General features: G+C 38.1%; 1 protein-coding gene across 1 annotated transcript in view; it reads left to right on the forward strand.

The window, feature by feature from the left end:
* The window catches only part of LOC101879758 (complement C4), a 42492-nt gene that overhangs the window by 12016 nt on the left and 10688 nt on the right, over positions 1-19788 (forward strand). Inside the window, exons 11-31 of the mRNA XM_005147634.2 lie at positions 161-328; positions 1069-1266; positions 3610-3801; positions 4831-4980; positions 5389-5515; positions 5886-5957; positions 6860-7063; positions 8023-8134; positions 8354-8424; positions 9053-9192; positions 10326-10538; positions 11928-11979; positions 12461-12541; positions 13582-13785; positions 15274-15349; positions 15740-15896; positions 16239-16334; positions 16660-16828; positions 17798-17964; positions 18696-18854; positions 19435-19494. Coding sequence (XP_005147691.2) covers positions 161-328; positions 1069-1266; positions 3610-3801; positions 4831-4980; positions 5389-5515; positions 5886-5957; positions 6860-7063; positions 8023-8134; positions 8354-8424; positions 9053-9192; positions 10326-10538; positions 11928-11979; positions 12461-12541; positions 13582-13785; positions 15274-15349; positions 15740-15896; positions 16239-16334; positions 16660-16828; positions 17798-17964; positions 18696-18854; positions 19435-19494 — 2868 coding nt within the window. The remainder of the gene's footprint in view (positions 1-160; positions 329-1068; positions 1267-3609; positions 3802-4830; positions 4981-5388; positions 5516-5885; positions 5958-6859; positions 7064-8022; positions 8135-8353; positions 8425-9052; positions 9193-10325; positions 10539-11927; positions 11980-12460; positions 12542-13581; positions 13786-15273; positions 15350-15739; positions 15897-16238; positions 16335-16659; positions 16829-17797; positions 17965-18695; positions 18855-19434; positions 19495-19788) is intronic.

Consider the following 19788-nt stretch of genomic DNA (forward strand, 5'->3'; position numbering starts at 1 on the left):
GACTGAGTCAGTTGCTACCCATTCTCCCAAAGCCCAAATTTCCCAACACTAATGTGTTTTGTATCTTCCCAGTTTATCAAAGTAATTGATTCTGGTTTGTGGGCAGTTTTTAAACCCAGGCATTTCATCGAAGTAACAGAAAAACATTTTTTTCCAATAGGCATCTGTCACTTCGGTTGATGGCTCTCCTGCTGCCTCTCTACCTGTCACTGCTACTGTTACCTTGCCTGGACATGCCCCAATGAAGAAGACTGCACTTTCCAACAAAGAGGGTCTAATCCCCTTTAAATTTAACATCCCTGGAGATGCTCAGATGCTTGAAATAATGGTAAAGAAAACCCAAACGTCTAGGTTTAAAAATAACCACTGAGAATACCTCATAAAACAATCATTAATGACTGTGAAGATGATCTGTTTTCATTAAATTAGCACAGAGGGTGGAACATGATTTCTTACACTATCACTATCTGCACAGCTTCGTCCAGATTGTGTAAGATACATTGGAGAGACTAGGGGCCTAAACAATGTCTCACTGAAGTGGACATTCTTGTATGTCAGAGCTTTGGAAGTGAATGCATTGATGGTAGGTTGTTTGTCTTTTTTGTGTGGTTCAGTTAAGTTTTTTCCTGGCATGAAGGTTGGAAATGGGACTGCAAGAAGTATTGCCATGAGAAGGGACAGGAAATGATAAGAAGGTGAAGGAAAAGTCCTGAGCAATGCAGACAGTAGGCTACATTTGGACACTCAGAAAGTTCTATTATGTGCACAATATAACAATAGATAAATGATGTTTAAGTACAAAGTCACTTTGTGATTTCGAGCCATTTGTTCTCATTCAGAAGGAGCAAAGGCTGAAAAATATCTAATGCAAATACAGCAGGAGACAAAAAAGGGTAAGAGAATAAAGTAATCAAAACCCTGTTGTTTGATGCCAGGTTCTGCTAATGAGTTCTCAGCAGTGATTCATCTAATTTCCCGGCTGTTTCTGAATAACCTGACAAGATCTGAATGAAGGGTGACACTATACTGTCTCCTGAAGGACACTTTACTTTTTTTCTTCCCTGACAGGTAAAGGCTGAAGAGGGAAAAGAAAAATTAGAATCACCAGAAACCAGTATCAGAGCTGAAAGATACCAGTCTGTTTCTCTGAACTACCTCAGCATCAGCATCCCACATACTGTTATGACACCTGGAGATACTTTACATATCACCTTGAATGATATTCGTCAGCCTGGCAGTGGAAGCCTTGACTATTTCTATTATATGGTAAACAGAATAGTAGCACATCAGTAATTTCTTTTATAAATCATGCAATCTAGAACATCTACCTATTTACTAGTACATGGGAAATCAGGGGGGATCAATCAAAGGACAACCAAGATCAGAGTATCCCAGCACAACTTGATCTACCAAGTCAGGATGAGGGAAATGGGCTCATTCAGCTTGATGAAGAGGCTAAGTGAATTAATATATATATACATAATAATAATCCCTAAAATTACTTGAAAAGTAATTACAAACATAAAGGAGACAAACCTTCCTAGGTGGTGCCATGCAATATAACAAGGGATAAAGGATACAAATTATGGCCTGGAAGGTTCATTTTTAAAAAATCTTATCACTAGTGATGAACCCAGTACTGGAAAATGTTCCCCAGAGAGTTTAGAGACCTGTCATCCTCAGAAGCACTCAACACTCAGCTAGAGAAAACGACATCTGACCTAATATTATGTAGGTGATGGCTCATCTTACAGCAGAAATGTGAACTAGAGATCTCCATCAGGGTCTTCCAGAAACTATTTTTATGATTCTGTTATTTTTTATATCTGCATATATTTTGGACATGTAATACACAAATCTTTGTAATTTTTTATTCTGAAGAAAGACACATAAGTGTTAATTTTAGCCTGTAGTTTCTAATACAGTCTAGAGCAAATAGGTCAATATAGGGTAATTTTTGTATGCACAATTATGTGAATATTTTTGAAAGATACTAAATTGACAGCTTGGAAGCTGAAATCCTAGACAGATAACTTCTATATCTATGGCAATTTGATTTCTCTTAATCCAGATCTCATTCTTTCCCGCTCCTTCCAATCTGTATTCTTTCCTCCTAATAAGCCAACACTAGATACCATTTTTACTGGTCTGATTCACATAAATACTTTTTTTTTTCAGTTATTACAGAACTGCCCACCTTGTTGTGGGCAGATCGTACATATACAAATTATTCTGTCCCTCCAATTAGAAAACCTAGTCGTATTCTAGGGGACCTCAACTATCTCAGAAAATACCTTTTATAGTTTGTTTAATGAATAACATATAATTCTTATATTACCATGGCTCTGTATCACCTGCACCTGGTCTTAGTTAACAGGTAGGTCAGTGTTACCTTCAAAAGGTAATGCTGTGAAGGACTCCTGAAGACCCTGGCTGTTATGGCCTTAAATAGCATCCTGAAATTAGGTCTGAAAACAGATTCTATAGATGAAAAAGTGAGGAAACAATACTGCTCAGCTGGGACAAAGACTGCAAAGTATTCGTTTTGCTGAAGGAGACAAATGTGTTCATGGATACATTCCAGGACTGAATCTAAAAACATCAAATGTATTTAATCCCCTTCTATCTTCTTTGTCCTAACTTTCCTTGGCAGATTGAATTTCCCAGGATGTTAGTTCCCATTTATTTTTAATAGGACTTTGATATATAGGAATAGTTGTATACCTAGGAGTTAAATTTAGGTTTTGGAGGTTATTTTCATTGGATGACTTAGCACAGGGTTGGAATTGCTGCTGCTGGACTCTGGGAAGGCACAGTACTAGGCAGACAAGGTGTATGGAAGGGGTGGTGGGAGACACTGTTACAGCTCAATGGTGAAGCTCTCTCCCAAGCTTTGGTCATCTACATGAAGCCAGTGAGGGTTTTAGACCAGGCTGCAGTATGTCTTTTTTTCTTTCTCAAGGCCATTTGTTGTGTGTTTAGGAAATCTTTCTGTTATTTTGTTCAGGGAGAAAGGCTGTCAGTAGTGCTACTGTGTCTGTTTTCTACTCCTCTGACCAGCCATGAATATAATTACTATAACATGGGGAGAAAGGAATTTAATAGTGAGAGATGGGCTGAAATCAGTTGTGGGCAAGTCTATAGTACTTTGTCCTGAATAATACTTTTTGGGTGAAACCTCCTGGTCCAATCATTCCACACCATCTGAAAGTTTTGATACTGATTACATATTAAACAAAGATGATATCCTCTTGGGGATAATGACCTGTTATTGTAGAAGGCAAAAATAAGACTGTTATCTCGGGCCCCCTGTTCAAACTGTAAGACTGAGTGAGGTGTGACAGATTTGTGTTCAAACCTGGCCCTCGGGATCAGTGCAGCAGAGGCTTTATCACCATACTCCTGTGCTAGAAGCCCTGTGTGCTGGTCTCCTCCAGGCTGTTGGTGTGCAGGTTGGGAATTAAAACAATTAAGTGCCATTGGAAGAAAATAAATTTTAAACAGACATAGTGTTGGAAAAACATATATATATATAGAAAACTATGCAACATGATGCCCCATTTACTGTGTATTCGCTATATTTGATTTCTGTTTGTTTATGCCCTGCAGGTTGTGACAAAAGGACAAGTTGAGCTTTTGGGAAGGGTCCCCTCTTCAAACAAAATAATAAACCTTAAAATCACCAAGAAGATGGTGCCCGCCTTTCGCTTTTTAGCTTACTACTTCATTGCAAATGAGGGCCGTCAAGAGATTGTTGCGGATTCTGTATGGGTGGATGTTATGGATGTTTGTGAAGGAAAGGTACTTTCAAAGCAAGTAGCTTTTGTTATTGTGTTCCAGAATAAAACAAAAACATGGGGTATCAGCAGAGCAAGTGCAGGACTGGAGTGAAAAAGTGAAAGACATTTAATTTTTACTGAAGAAGGAAGTAATCAGAATTCTGGCTAGAAGATATAGCTGGGACTAAGGCACGTAAAAGAAATAAAGTTCACATTAGAAAATGAAGTGTGGACAAAATAGGAGCCCCTTTAAGCCTTTCTTTCACCTTCTTCCTTCTTCTTATGTTGGTATCATAATGCAAAATAAAAAAAAAAAATATAAGACACAACAGTCATTCCCAGTAGTATGAAACACAACTGCTGAAAAGAGTCAGCTGTCCAAAATTATGGTTATTTAAAAAAAAAAGTTGGTTTTGGTAAAAGAATGTGATACCACATTTGGAAAAAAAATTTTTCGACAAAATTTATCCATCTCTAACATACAAGCCAATTCTTCATTTGTAAAATAACAAAACACCCTTATGTTAAAGTTAGCATTTCCATTAATAATTCCCTATTTATTCACAATCACCATGGCTTCTTCTTCCTAAACCACTGAAGTATCTACATCAGATACAAACCAGATCCAAATACAGTCATGTTGAAAAATTCAAGTGTGAGGTAGAAAGGAGGTGCTATTATCTGGTTTAAACCAGTTAATTTTGTATGTTAATTAATCTTTTGCTGCATTTCATGGTGATTTTGTTTCCACTGGAAAATAATAAAATGATGAAGGCCCTAGTTCAGCAAACCCTTTACTCATGCCTTTAATTCCCATTGGTGCTTAAGTGTCATTGAAAGGCAGCACCCATTATCCTGCACAGAGACATCTTTTAATCTCTCACCATTGTCCTCCAGTAGGAGATACCTGCATCTACATCTTCCAAAAAGCAGGATCCCAGACAGAAACATCACAAAATAGGAACATCCCTGTTTACAGTGCTCCTAACCCAAAGAGTCTTAGCTTTTTATTAACAAATGTGATATTTTTGTTTCAATCTTTTCTATTTAGATTAAAGTGCGAACAGAACGAGAGATGTATGAACCAACAGAAAAAGTCAATTTGAAGATCGAAACAGACCATGCAGGAGTAATTGCCCTAGCTGTGGTTGATAAAGCAGTTTTTATTATGAACAAGAAAAATAAGCTTACAGCTAAAAAAGTAAGATACCTGTAAGAAGAAATATCATATGTACTACTCCAGCAAAAATTTTCATGACTGAGAGAATCAAAAATGTAATTAATGGCTATCAATTGCTAAATCACAGCTTTGCTAAACCTGAAACTGTTTTTGCTTTTGCAATTTAGAATCTATTTAAGATTAATGATATACTTAAGATAGGGATTTCCATGTTACAGTAGACAAGCTTTCAAATTAAAAAGGTACTACTTGGAAGCACTGCCAATCTAAAATATCTCTCAGTTTTAACCTCAGTTTCCAATCAGAGTTTGTACCACCAGTTTGTCTTGCTTCTGCATGTCAATGACTACAAGGATTTTTCTAATATATATATAAGTAACTAAAACTTTTCAAGCATGTACAGTCCACCTATGCTATTTTATTTGGCAGGTATTCAATGCTATGAATTCATATGATCTTGGATGCTCTGCAGGTGGTGGTGCAGATAGTGCTCAAGTTTTTACTGATGTTGGTCTGGCTTTTTTATCGGATACAATTCAATCCAAAATTCGGGAAGGTAGGTGCAACCTGCCCTGTACTTTAGATGTTTTTACAAGATTAGTATAGATGGGGAGACTGATTGCTTAAATATCAGAAACTTTTTATCCTGATACTGCAAAATCTTCCTTGACTGTGGATTTTTTCTACTTCTGTTCTTCCGCTGAGTGCTGGCAGCTCAGTTAGCCCAGATCATGGCTGCTGGTCCTTTGGTACACAACTTAGCTGGAGCAGGCGGCAATTGGCTAGGGCTGTAAAGTAATCCATCAAAATATGGGTCTACTATGAATGGGATTAAGTCCCAGGATTGGTCTTCCATGAATGAACTGAATGATCAGGCTGTTACTGCCATAATATCATGACCAAGCTCTTCTGTTTTGCTTTCCCAGGTTATAAATGCCTCCAGGTTACCAAAAGGCAGAAGAGATCTTTGGATTTTCAGAAGAAACTGTCAGGACTTGGTATGTCTGCTCACCTGGGTGGCCTGAAAGGCTTAGCACGTGGAGTCAAAAGGGTCGGGCTGGGATCTAGGGAGCAAGAAGTGATGGAATAGTAAAGGATACCAAGATACGGTCCCACTTCTTGCATTAAGTGACAAAACCTAACACAAATGTGTATACTGTGTTGTGAGACCCAATGCATCATTTATCAAAATAATTTAAAAAACCCAAAAAAAAACAAACCCAAAGAGTGACCCAGCTGCAGGAGAAAACTAATTCATCAGTTTATAATCATAAATGTGAAGTGCCTCTACTAGATAACATGTCATGGAGTCAGTCACAGTTTCAAGGTTTTTCAAAATTGTTTGTGTGGCCAAAAAAAATGTTTTATAGATTGTATCTGTTTTCTTTACATTCTGTTTTGAAGTTGTGCTGGTTTTGGTACTTTGTGCTCCAATTAACAGAAGAGCTAATATAGTGTTTGGTATAAAAACTAAAACAAAATAAAAAAAAAATTCAAACAAAGCCCCCAAAACTCCAGTGTACACAAATCTATATTTTCTTGCCAGGAGACATGAAGACTTAAAACTGGAATCTTTCCTACTTCCAAAATTGGTCTCTTTGTTCAAGGAAAACACTGCCATGGTTATTTCTATCAAGTTATCTAATTCCAGTCTGCCAGGAAGCATTTATAATTCACTGTCTGAATTTGAAAAAAAAGTTTAGAATAGAATATCGAGGATGCCATAGGACCCATGCTTTCCTCCTGTATCTGTGGACTGGTTTTAGAACAGAGAACAGGTCCTCAGCTGAAGGTGGTCTGTTGAAATAACAAATAACTGCAAAGAATGAGAGGAATGAGTATGATGAGCACTTTTATGCTACTTCTACAGTGCTAATTTTGGGCTTTAATCATATTGCAGCCAGAAAATATCAAAACATTGATCTACAAAAATGCTGTCAAGATGGAATGAAATTAAATCCCATGCGGTTTTCTTGTGTGAAAAGGCTAAGAAAAGTGTCTGGCTCCCCCGAATGCAGAAGAGCCTTCCAGGACTGCTGTGAGAAAGCCACAGCCCTCAGAAAGAAGGAAAAGTGGACTAGGACCAGAATGGGCTTGGCACGACGTAAGGAACTGTGGAATGCAACTGTCTACAGAAAAATGCCTTTCTCTTGGTGGCAATGGAGGGTTAAGGGGCATTTAATGCTGTGGGCAGAGGAGGAAGTTTTCACATCAGTATTTCAGTGCTTCTATTGCATTTTCACAACTGTGTACTGTGAGGGTCAGAGTGGGATTAATAACTTCTTGGGGTGAGAAAATGCAGGAATCATCTAGCCGCCAGAACAGCTTTATGGAGGAGGTCTTGGCCCCTCAAGCACCCCAGGAGGCTGCAAATAGAGGAGCAGAGAAGGTTGCTGTCTGTGTTCAGGGCTCTGAGTGATCTCAGATTTGTAACTATTTTATTAGTGACACTACTGTTATAACAACCCAGTACCTCCAAAACACTACCCTGTGAGAAGAGGCTGCTTCAGCCAGGAACAATTTTGTTTTCCCTCCTTTCTTCTCCCCAGAGTTCGTATGATCACACAGGGATCATATGACAAAAAACAAACAAAAAAACCCCAACAATACCCCCACCCAAACCAACCCCCCCCAAACAAACAAACAAATTGTGTTGACAATGCCCCACTCCAAGTGTAATTTCTGCTACCATTTTCCTCAGGGCTTCCCTTTCATGAGCTGTCATGAATATGGAATGGTGGGAAAATCCTTGCCACACACTGCTAAAGGGGAATGTTTTCTTATTTGGTAGTGGATAACCATTGAACTTGGAAAGTAGAATTGGCCTTTTGTTCAATTACAAGCTTTAGTAATTTTTTTCTCTTCTTTAAGTTTGGTTGTTTGGTTTATTTAATGCACAAGATGAAACCCAGATGAAGTCTTTTCATTCAGAGTACTTTTCATGTTGCTTTCTCTTTGACAAACTGACAAACCTTACCCTGCAAGGGTAAGGGTAAGTTTTGCAAGGCAAGGTAAGGTCAGCAGCGAAAGGCTTCAAACAGAACCCCTGCTCTTGTGTTACAGACTATGATGACCAAGAAGAAGAGTTTTATGAAACCTCTCCCAACTTGCGCAGTTATTTTCCTGAGAGCTGGTGGTGGAATATTGAAGAAGTGAAAAACCCTGGAAATCATAGGTACTGTATTACATGACCAGGTGAATATGTCTACATTTGTACAGTAGAATGTATATAAATATCAGCTTTATCTGATACAGATGACTTCAGAATATTTGCAAGTACTTTCTTTCCACAATTGAGGACTATCTTTTTCTCCTACAATACTCAAGCTTCAGCAAATAATAATGTTTACATTTTAACCATACTTCCTAATCTATTTTATTTTGTGTTTCTTAGCATAGAAAATTTTGCTCCTGATTCTATAACTTCCTGGGAAGTTCAGGCAATAAGCATATCTCCACAAAAAGGTATAAGTATTGGGTATTTTATTGGGTTTTTTTTTGTACAGATGAATAGCGAGCGTATGTTTTTTTAAACAGAAGTGCGGTGTTATATGGGCAGAATGAGACAGCCTGTACTGGAAAGAAGAAAAGTGTTTTGGTTGTGACATTTACTCCTGTCTTTTATGCCATATTAAAGCCCAGCCAGAAATTGAGTGATAGATATTTTTTTAATTATTATCATTTATAAAAAAACAACATGAAGTGGACTCTGAAGGAGGATGTATTATACAATCAAAACTGTCACTTATTCTTTCCATTCTATAAACCACCTCATTTTAACTTCCACATGGCCAGGACACCACAACAAATGTAGTGGTAATAGCATCACATTTCATCCACAAAAGCTACAAACATTCCTGCTAAATTTTACCAATCAAAAACCATGGCAATGACTCCAGAGGTCAAATCATCTCTTCCTGAGATAGGTCTCTAGTGCAAGTGAGTTGAATGGATATGCCTGTCTCCCTCTCCTGCTCTTGACCTAGTGATGTCCAGACAATGACTTTTGATTAAACATTAAATATTTTGATTAAATATTTTTATCAGCTGATGTTAAGTGTGTAATTCTCAACTCTTTTTTTTCTCATCCCAGGATTTTGTATAGCTGAACCCCACACCTTTGCAGTTTTCAAAGCCTTTTTTGTATCCCTGAGATTGCCATACTCAGTCAGACGACATGAACAGCTAGAAATAAAAGCAGTGATTTACAACTACCTGCCCAATGATGTCCAGGTAGTATTACCACAAACTGTTTTGCTATAGATATCTATCTAGGTAGATGCATGGCTATGTAATAATTTAACGTAAATGACCCAAGCACCTTTCAGTGCCCTCCTACAGTGCAGAAATAGTGCTCCCATTTTGAAATTCTGCCCAAGGACAGGATCCAGTTCTATCTGCTAATCAATTTAATTGTATAAAACTATTTACCATAGCACACAGCCAAATTCCTTTCCTCTGGGCATGTCTTCTCCCCCTTCATTGAAACAACCAGCTACTTTTTTGCTGCCTGCCAATCTGGGCACCGTGAAGCTATTGATAAAGCAGATACACAGAGTATGGGGGTAAATTATGAGCATATAATCCAATGTTAGCCTCAAAATTCATTGTGCGTATAATAAAAAGCCACGCTTTGAATGCATATGACACCTATCTGGCTCTGCATATGGTCACAGTTATCACTGGACTTAGGGCCTCCATTATCCTCAGGCGGATGCTTATTTTTTCATCTCTTCCTATCTCAGCCAGCTCTGCTTCACCAGCATCTTCTGAACTGCATTGCATGGTGTGCAACTGGGACGTATAAAAATGTACTATCCTTCTCATTTTCCTGTGGTTCAGGGATAGGCCAAAACCCTGTAGAAAATTCAGTGTAATGAAGAAATACTGTCTGATTTACCTTCACAGCCATAGTCAATGCAGAAGAATATTAACAGACTATAGGATCATAGAACAATTTAGGTTGGAAGGGACCTCCAGTGGTCGTAGTTCAACCTGTTTTCCAGAGCAGGTCCAGTTAGATAAAGTTGTTCAAGGGCCTTGCCCGGTTAGGTAATGATACCTCCAAAGATGGAGACCCCACAAACTCTTTGGACAACCTATGCCAGCATTTGATTACCTCTTGGTGAAAAAGTTTTCCCGTTTTATAAATGGATCATAGTAAACTCAGGTGACTGAAGTGAAAAATGCTTTCTGTCTTGCAAAATGTCTGCATTGCTTGTTTTGCTTTTTAAGCAAAAGCTAGTTTCCTGTTATACTCATTTCTCATTTTCCAGTCTTATCTAAACAGACATGGTAGAACTGGAGTATTTTTCCTGTGTGGTGTTGCACTAGATCTGATCGTAGGCATTGCTTTGTCTCTGCAGGTTGTAGTGACAATGGAAGCAGCAAAGGGGTTGTGCACCACAGAGGCTATGGACAAGGCTGTGCAGCAGATTCTGGTGGCTAAAGGGAACTCTGCAACACCAGCCTACTTTTCGGTTGTCCCTCTGACTGTGGGAGAAATCCCAATTACTATTGTTACTTTTGAGACATCTTCTGGACACAGTGATAGCATTAGGAAAAACCTCAAAGTTGTGGTAGGTATAACTAGTTGAGGGCAGGTACTTTATGAATCACAGAACCAAACAGGTTAGAAAAGGCCTTTAAGATCAAGTTCAACCTTTACCTGAGCACTGCCAAGTCCACCACTAAACCATGTCACTAAGAGCCTTTTCTGCTTGGTTTTTGAACACTTCCCTGGGAATATGTGCTTCTCCTCAAATATAACAGTCACTATGCGTAGAGCTCTTGTGCAGGGAGTGAAATCGTAGAAACATAAGGCTAGAAGCAATCTCAGGAAACCTGTATCTCAGCAAGGACTGAACTATAGCATGGAGAAGAAATTTAACTCTGTGGTGGGCTTGTGTGTAGTGTATATAGACAGAATTGTTCTCTACAGCAAAAAAGCCATCCTTCTACCTATGACACAGTAGCAACTTCCTACATGCAGTCAGTGTCTGTCTTATAATCTTTAACATCCACCTGCTTCATCAACATTTGTGGAAACTTTTTTGTCCCTTATGTAGCCAAGATTGAATATGTCTCTCTAACAATATTTTGAGAAGTAAATACTCTCTGCTAGCCATAAAGTTAAAACTATTTTATTCCTTCTAGTTAATGTCTCTTCAATCTTAATAATTGCATGGATAAAATAAATACAGACAAACAAAAATGTAATAATTATTTAATACCTTACTTCTCTTCCAAAATTATGAAAGGGAGCAGACTTCTAGAAAAGATGATGTTCAAATGTCAAGACTGACCAGCAGACTCACTAAAATACACAAGTCACCCACTGAGAGCTATTTTCAACCCACACAAAACATGCAAAACATAAATCCCTGCACCATTAATGTCAGCACAATGGAGGTAAAGATGAGGTAGAGATGGGATGCCAGGAACCTGCTGTTGTTACAAGCCATAACTTTTCTAAAGATAGTCACAATCTCAGAGTTCAGTGGTACACCAAACAAAAAAGGTATTTGTAAAAACAGCTTTATTAAAATAGAAACTGTAGGAAGAAGGATGTATGGAAGTCAGAAGGAAAAAAAAGTTTAAGTTTTACCAACAAAATGAACTCAGAACTCAGTGGATTTCATAGATGATAGGTCAATAAAAACGGGTCCAACTATGAACTTGACTTGCACAGATCACAAAGCTGAGAATAAACTTTGAAGTTTAATTTTTCTGGGTTAGTTTTGGCTAAAGGAATTTAATCCAATGAAATATGTCAATAATAATAATTAAAAAATAATAATAATTCAGTAGATTGTTTTACCTTTACCTGGTGAGAAATCTCATTCCACAATTACTTACTTCTGCCACCTGCTGGTCTGGTGAAGTACAGAGGTTGTAACTTTCGTGCAGCTTGCTTTCAGGTGTCAGTACTTGCAAAAATTTTGACCTTTCTTTCTTTAATTGTGCAGGCTGAAGGTGTTCTACAGAGAGAAGAAAAGACCATTTGCATTAACAGTGACTGTAAGTTACAGGTGATGTAAAGCCTGGTGTAAATATCACATGGATGCAGTTAGATACCTAATGTATGAGTGTTGTTTTGGTTGACTAGAGTTTGTCACAAATCTCTTAATCCAATACACAGCAAAAGACTCAGAAAAAGAAAAATCATTTAATTCTAAACGTTTATAATTGATTTGTATTACTTTTGTATTTCAAAGTATCATTCTTTAAATATTAAGTAAGCATCTATTTAATTTGCTAATGGTTCTTCTAAGTTATTAAAACCAAGCCTCATTTTAAGCTAAAAAATATTGCTAACAATTGAAAACGAAATCAACTCAAAAAGATAAGTATTTTTCTTTTCATATATTTCTGATGTCATTTTTGTTGTAATTGCCACCAGCTGTGAGATGCTTAATGAAAAACATGTTCTAAAATTGCACTTTATGTTTTTAAGTTTAAAGAGCCTAGATGTAGATCTCTATTTATTATTTGTTTACAGTAAAGTTCCATACACTGGATCTGAACAGACCATCTGATATGGTACCAGATTCTGATAGTCACGTGTTTGTTAGCCTGAAAGGTAAATGTAGTTTTTTGTCAATAATTTCTCCATAGGTGACAAAAGACATCCCCCTTTGTGCTGCTTATTCCTGAATGTCCAGTCTCCATTCCTTCCTAGTTTTTCTGCTGTGGCTCAAATGGGCTTTGCTACATGCCCAGATCACAAAACAAAACAGCTCGAAGGTTGATACAGTACCTTTCCTCTTTCTAATTACTCCTTGTCACTTGTACTGGATAAAACCTTTATGTAGTCCTTTCCCACCTCACTGTTCTTGGGCTAAATTTATGGGAAGGCCAGAGAAGGGAAGGGTTCACCTTCTCTAATAACCTCACACTGTATGTAGGTCTGTAGAAAACTGCTTTAGTCTTCAGAAATAAGGACTTCAGACTGACATATAAGTTCTGGAAAGTTCTGATTTTCTAAAGGGAAGATATCTACAACAATATATTCATTTAATCAAATAATTTTGTACATATATATACGCACATGCATATATATTTTAAAAACTTCTACTCTTCTACTCTTATTAATGATTAATGATTTTCCCAGAAAATGAATGATAATGCATTCTAGACACAATGACTATGGGCTTCTATTTCAAATTGTTGGTCTAAGGTATGGAGATGCTTGAATTCACCAAATGAGAAAATTGCAGAGAGGAAAACCAAGCCAAACTCTGCAAAATGTTTGGGATGATTAAGGCACAATCATTTTGCCCTCTGTGGGAGGATCAGGTCTGGTTTGACAAGACTTTTTCAGCCCAAACCTGAAGCACCAGTCTTTACCCCTTTCCTTGATTCCCTGCCTCCAGTAGTCTCGGGACTATTTCTTCTCCATGCTCCTTTACTGCTCCAGTTTCCTTTCTCCAGCTTTCCCAGGACCTGGCACTTTTTTCTCCTCCATCTTTACAACATCTTAAGTAGCCAAAAAGAGTATTTAATAATGAGAAGTATCAGGCCATGCTGGAGTGCCAACCTATAGTTAGTATGACCTTTCTTCACGTTGCGCTAGCCAGCTTTACATGTGGTATGTACTGTGGCTTGTATTTTTTACAACAGGAAATATTATGGACGAGTCTGTTGGAAATTGTCTTAGTCTCAATGGAGTTGAGAAACTTATTCAAGTGCCCACAGGCTGTGCAGAGCAAACAATGGTGAAAATGGCCCCTGCAGTCTACGCTATTGAGTACTTGAAGGCTAGTGAGCAGTGGGTGAACTTTAATCCTGAACAGAAGGAGGAAGCCATTAGCATGATCGAAAAAGGTATGAAAAAACCCAACCCAAACCAAAAAAAAAAAACCAACAAAAACAAACCAGAGAACAATCTACAGCATCTTTGTTATTGTCTTTCATTGAATCTTGCCAAAGGAGTGAGCATTGTCTTAACACAGGCACACACAAATGCCACTGATAATCTGCAGACAGACATGAGAACAGAGCTGATGAGGATTTAGAAGACTAATTGCCCACATCTGACATTGTACAGTATTGACATTCATAGTCCACCTTCCTTCTTGCCTTATTTAGAAGCAGAAAGTAAAATCTGAGCTGATCAATGTCAACTCTTTTCAGAGTAAATGGACAGAAAAGGCTGGTTGTTCATTTCATCCTAATGTAGATGTGCAAAATAGATCAAGACAAACCAAGTCCTAAAAGTTCTTATTTCGCCCCATGGATCATAGACAGTTCTTAGGATGGCCAGTTGAGATGGAGATACCCCTGCTGGAGATGTCTCTAGTTGGCAAGAGAAGTATCACTAAGGAAACTTCCAATAGTAATCATGATATTCAAATTTTATCTTCCACACTCATGTATTTCTTACATGAGCTAGAATGACTCCAGCAGCCTTGGACCAACCCAGGAGGGAGTTTCCTTATCAAGAGGACAGCTGCAAGGCTGCTTCTTAAAGAGCACACTTGAAGACATGGTCCAACTGTACAGTAAAGCCAGGACCACAGCATGTGGAAACATGGGTGTTCCAGCTCACAGGGACTGACATGGAGCCCGGGTTATCAGTATTGCTTTTTCTAACTAGAATGGTGTGCACATGGAATAAAGCAATATAATGCACCTGCTTTCAAGATCTTTGGACAACATGTGACACACTTTTCATCATTAAAAAATAAGGGTATAAACAGAGACAAAAACACGCTAACAGTAGCTGAATGAAGGTCTTTCTGCTTATTAATCTAAGATTGCCTAAAGTGACATAAAGTCCTGCTGATGAGTATTTGGTATTGTCAGGAGCATTTAGTCCCTATGTTATGCTTTTATTAATTCTTATTGAAGTTCACCAGAGTAGAAAATTTGTTTTGTTGCTATGATACACACTTTGTCAAGATAATTGCAGTCAAGATCAGAGTCCACAAATCTCTAAGCCTATGTCTGACCCAAGAGTTGATAGTTTGTATATTTTTTTTATTCTATGCACCATGAAGTCATGAGCTTGAAAAATTTTCAGTAATAGGAAAGAAGTTTCCCAAGATTCACTGCACAGAAAATGCTTTGTAACTACAGATGCCTGCAGTTTTCAGGCTATTCTCGTGGCTCAATTAAGTAAAACAAGACACAGCACCTTCTGTCAAAGGCCTGCTGACACAATCATTTCCTCTTTAATGTACCAGTGAAGACCTCCATGTACTCTTCCACTAGTGAATACTGAGCATGTCCCTGCTAATACAAGTGAGGTATCAAAATGCCTAAGAAATATATGTATCCTCTGAACAATTATGTGTTGTTCTATTCACGCAGGTTATACTAGAATTCTTGAGTTTCAGAAGGCAGATGGATCCTATGGAGCATTTAAAACAACTCCCAGTAGTGTATGGTAAGTGTATTTTTCTTCTTCCCTTTTTTTTTTTTTCCAAAATAACTCTATTATCAGTTGATGCATCAGAAGTTGGATCTAGGGGGCTGGATTTTTAAATTCTGCTGGGCATGGTGCTGCCTGTATGACTGTCACAGATGACCAGCTCTGTAAGTCTCTGAGCACATTTAGTCCTTGATAAAGGAGATTTATGTTGAGCAATTGACTGCTTTGCATTTGCAACAGACTAGAATTTTTCTCACTGATGGCAAGTGATAACTCACTAGGTTCCAGGGAGTGCATTGTATCGAATATGAGTCTATGTACAAAATAAGTATGTTTCTTTTCCTGCCAATATAGTCTTCTATAAATATCTGCCAGCACACGTTTGAAACATTTTCTTTTGTGCAGGTTAACTGCATTCATTGTTAAAGTACTCACAAGGAGCAGAGAATACACTAGTGTCCAAGACAGTCACATACACAATTCAATTTCCTATTTGGTCAATCAACAACAGCCAGAAAATTCATTCCATGACCGTCACCCAGTACTGGACAGGACTATGCAGGTAGGTCATCTGTATTTAGAAGAATTTGTTGCACATCTAGGGCTGTTAGGGATTTAAAGGAATATTGTGAGGTGTTGAATAACAAGAAATGTATCTAAAGAAAAGAAACCTGCAATGTAAGAAGTACAAAATCTGTAATGTAAGAATAACTTGTTAAAAGGTCTGTTATGTCAAACATGCATAGCTAGCCTTCACCACCTTTATCTTATAATCCAGTCTTAGATCATTTTGTAGCTGACCTATGCCTTTACAGCACTGAGGAAATTAATCCCGAGATCCTTGTGCTTCATAAAAATGTGTACATGTATATTTAACTTTTCCTTTTCATGTTTCATCTTTCAGGGTGGCATTGGGTCAGCAGAAGAGGATTTGGCTTTGACAGCCTTTGTAACTATAGCACTGCAACAGACTTTACAGGTCTTCGAGTCACCTGATGTGGTAGGAAGCCTGACTGTTTACCTAAGTTTGAAGGCTATTACAAACAGCATATTCACCCTGCTGTTTTTAAGTATTGCAAATGAGGAAGTAGAAGTCTGTTCACAGTCAGTGGTGGATAGGGCAAGATGCCATGGCCTAATGTGCAAGGTGTTTCAACCTACACGCTTCATCATCAATAGCTTTAATCACTATACTATTATAAAATTATTAACATTTTCACAAAAATTACCACAGTAAAGTATTCTAATTTCCTAATACTCTCCCCAGTAGCAACAGTTAATAAGTCTGAGTGACCTTTTTAAACAGATACATTCTGTTTTCACAGGTACAAGTGATTAGAGGAGCAGTGGCTTACATGAAAAATCAGCTTCCAAGAAATACTAACTGCTATTCTACAGCCATCACTGCTTATGCTCTGACACTTGTGCAGTCTGGTAGTGAAGAAGCCCAGTCCGCAAAAGAAAAATTAAGGGGCTGTTCTGTTTTTGATGCAGGTACTGGTGACCATTCTTAAAAGTTCAGTTAGAAAGCACTTTTCCTAATTCAAGCACTTTGAGCACTCTTACATAAACCAAATTCAAGTAAATGAAGACTGTTTAGTTTTACAGAGGCATGTATGTGCATGGGTAATATACTTAAGTTACATAATTGAATATTTCAATGCTGAAATTATAATGTGTCATTTGTATAACTAATATCATTATAAAGTAACAACTTAGCATTGTGAAGTTTGGAATGTCATCTCATCTGGTACTAGAATTGGACAGAATCATGCTAAATACTCATTTAACTTTTCTTCTTCTTCTTTTGTGGACAAAATTTTCCACACCCCTAAAGTGCATTTAAAACAAAACAGAACAAAAAAAAACAAAAGCCCAAGCCAGCTTGGGATAAGAAATTTTGATGTGTAAATAAGAATCAACAGCTACATATGGCAGCAGTCTAGACTGGATTTGTGATTAACAGACAAGCTGCCTTTTCCAGCCCCACACCAGTTCTGTGTGCTTTGTTCCAGGTCCACATGGTTGTCACCTCTTTCCCCTTCAGCTGGTAGCTGTGGTCAATGCTGAGTCAGTTGGTTATGTGGCTTCACTGCCACACTGTTACTTTCTCCTAATTCATTTGGTAGATACATATGGTTTAATATCCACAGTTCAAACAAAACTGGATTTCTGGGCATAATTATTATCTATGAGGGACCACCCTGATATCAGTGTTACCACTCTATCAGATGGACATTACTGTACAATGGGATCATTAGGCTATGGTCTAATGGGCTTAGACTTTTGGATAAGTCAAAATTGAAAATTGTGTGTTTCCTTTTCCATTATCTTTACTGTCCAAATTGTTGGTCTTATGACAGCTCCTCAACACTATGATGTGAAATATCTCCTGTGTAGAGCAATAGTTATTTTGAGCAAATGTCTTTACCAAGAGGATTCAGCACTGAGTTATTCTTGCAGCAACGCAGCAACGCTACTGGGGAAATGGCAATGATGCAGTCTCAGTGGAAACTACTGCCTATGCATTGCTTCAAACATTGCTCCTGAAAGACATGGAGTACGCAAAGCCTATCGCTACGTGGCTTACAGAAAGAAGGAACTACGGTGGAGGATACTGCTCTACACAGGTGCCTGACAAAGTCTGCGTGGAGTTTCAGGGGGAGGGAACTAAACAGAAGCCCCATAAAGACTTCTTCATTTAGATTTGACAGCATCATAACAGTTGATAATAGAATCATAGAATGGTTTGTGTTGGAAGTGACCTTAAAGATCACCTGGTTCCAACCCCCCTGCCTTCCAAGTTGCTCAAAGGCCCATCCAACCTGGCCTTGAACACTTTCAGGGATGGGGCATCCACATTTCTGGGCAACCCATTCCAGTGTCTCACTACTCTCTTAGTGAAAAATTTCTTCCTAATATTTAATCTAAATATCCCCTCTTTTGGCTTAAAGCCATCCCCTCTTGTTCTATCCCTACATGCACTTGTAAAATGTACATCTCCAGATTTCTTGCAATCTCAAACTTGTTTGGTGTATGAAGCACTAAAAATTTCGCTCATTAATAAAAATGGGCCAAAAGAAAATGGATTTAAGCGAGCAAAGACTCTTTGTCATTATGAAGACTTATGATAAACGAAGGTCAGAACTCCAGTGGTTTTAGCATTTAAATTATAAAAGAAGAACCTGGAAAATGAGGTGAACAGTCTGTGCATGTAGACAGAGAGAGATACAGGAGAACTTCAAAGCAGCACAATACAAAAAACTGAAGAATAGCTCCAGGTTACTGATCATGTCATTTTACATACTGTTGAAATAACTTGGCATAATTGCTAGTTATTTTGCATTTCTTTCTCGTTTAGGACACAGTGGTGGCCCTAGAAGCTCTGTCAGCATACAGCATACAGACATTGAACACTAGTCCCACCAACCTGACTGTAAAACTGGGAACACCTGGAAGACAAAGAGACTATAGTATTACTCTAACTGATACTGATGAAGCAATTCAGAAGGAGCTAGAGGTACACAATCATCCGTCGCTTCAAGATTTTTTTCCTCAAACAGGAGAAACATTGGCTCATGGGGTTTAGGTTTTCCCATGTTAAGCAATTATGATGTAGCTGTTTTATAACAATTTTAATAGCTTAATCTGTAAATCAGAATCTTTTTAAAGAATAAAAAAATCAACAGAAGTTTAGCAGCACACTTCAGAGGCTCTCTCAGACCTCTTAGATTATTTTGGTGATGCCAATATCCCCCAGTAGTGAAGAGCAGTGAGGAGCCCAAGTCTTGCCAGGGAATGAGGAAGAAGTGGAATATTCTGATATTCAGTGTGTGGGGACCTGTTAAGATGTCAAATCCAGGCTATAGAGGAGAGAATGAAGTTGGGAAAATATGTCTCCTGGAACCCAGAACAGCAGCGCTGTACATTAAAAAGCTTATAACATAAGGTCTCATAACTCCTTCTATAGCTAAAAGTTTTCCCTACCCCAGTTCTTAGGGTTAAAGGAGCAGAAGAGCACTAAGACTGCAGGAAAAAATAGATCAAATGCTGAGCACAGACTAAACCTTTTTTTTTTTCCTTTTTGCCTTTGTCTGCAGTTTGAACTTGGGAGAAAACTTGAAGTGTCTGTACATGGCAGAGGAAATGGAACAATGAGTGTAAGTTCTAAATCAGAATTTCAGAGTCCATCTGGACTTCTTTTAATCCCTTTCTTAAAACAGTGTAAGAAATTACTCACCATGGCTTTATCCTTCCTGTTCCTACCTCCAAATTTCTAAAATTCAGGGCTTACAGACTCCCCATCAGGGCAAACAACTTTAATTGCTTTTAACTTTAAGTCCACTAAATGTCAATGGTGATAGAGGTGGCTGGAGTTTGAAACCACCGCCCTTTGTGGTTGGGAGTGGAGAATTATCTCTAAGCTGCCACATTATTTGTGATTTGCACTTGGG

This window comes from Melopsittacus undulatus, chromosome 2 (genome assembly GCF_012275295.1).
Source record: "Melopsittacus undulatus isolate bMelUnd1 chromosome 2, bMelUnd1.mat.Z, whole genome shotgun sequence".
NCBI classification, from domain to species: Eukaryota; Metazoa; Chordata; class Aves; order Psittaciformes; family Psittaculidae; genus Melopsittacus; species Melopsittacus undulatus.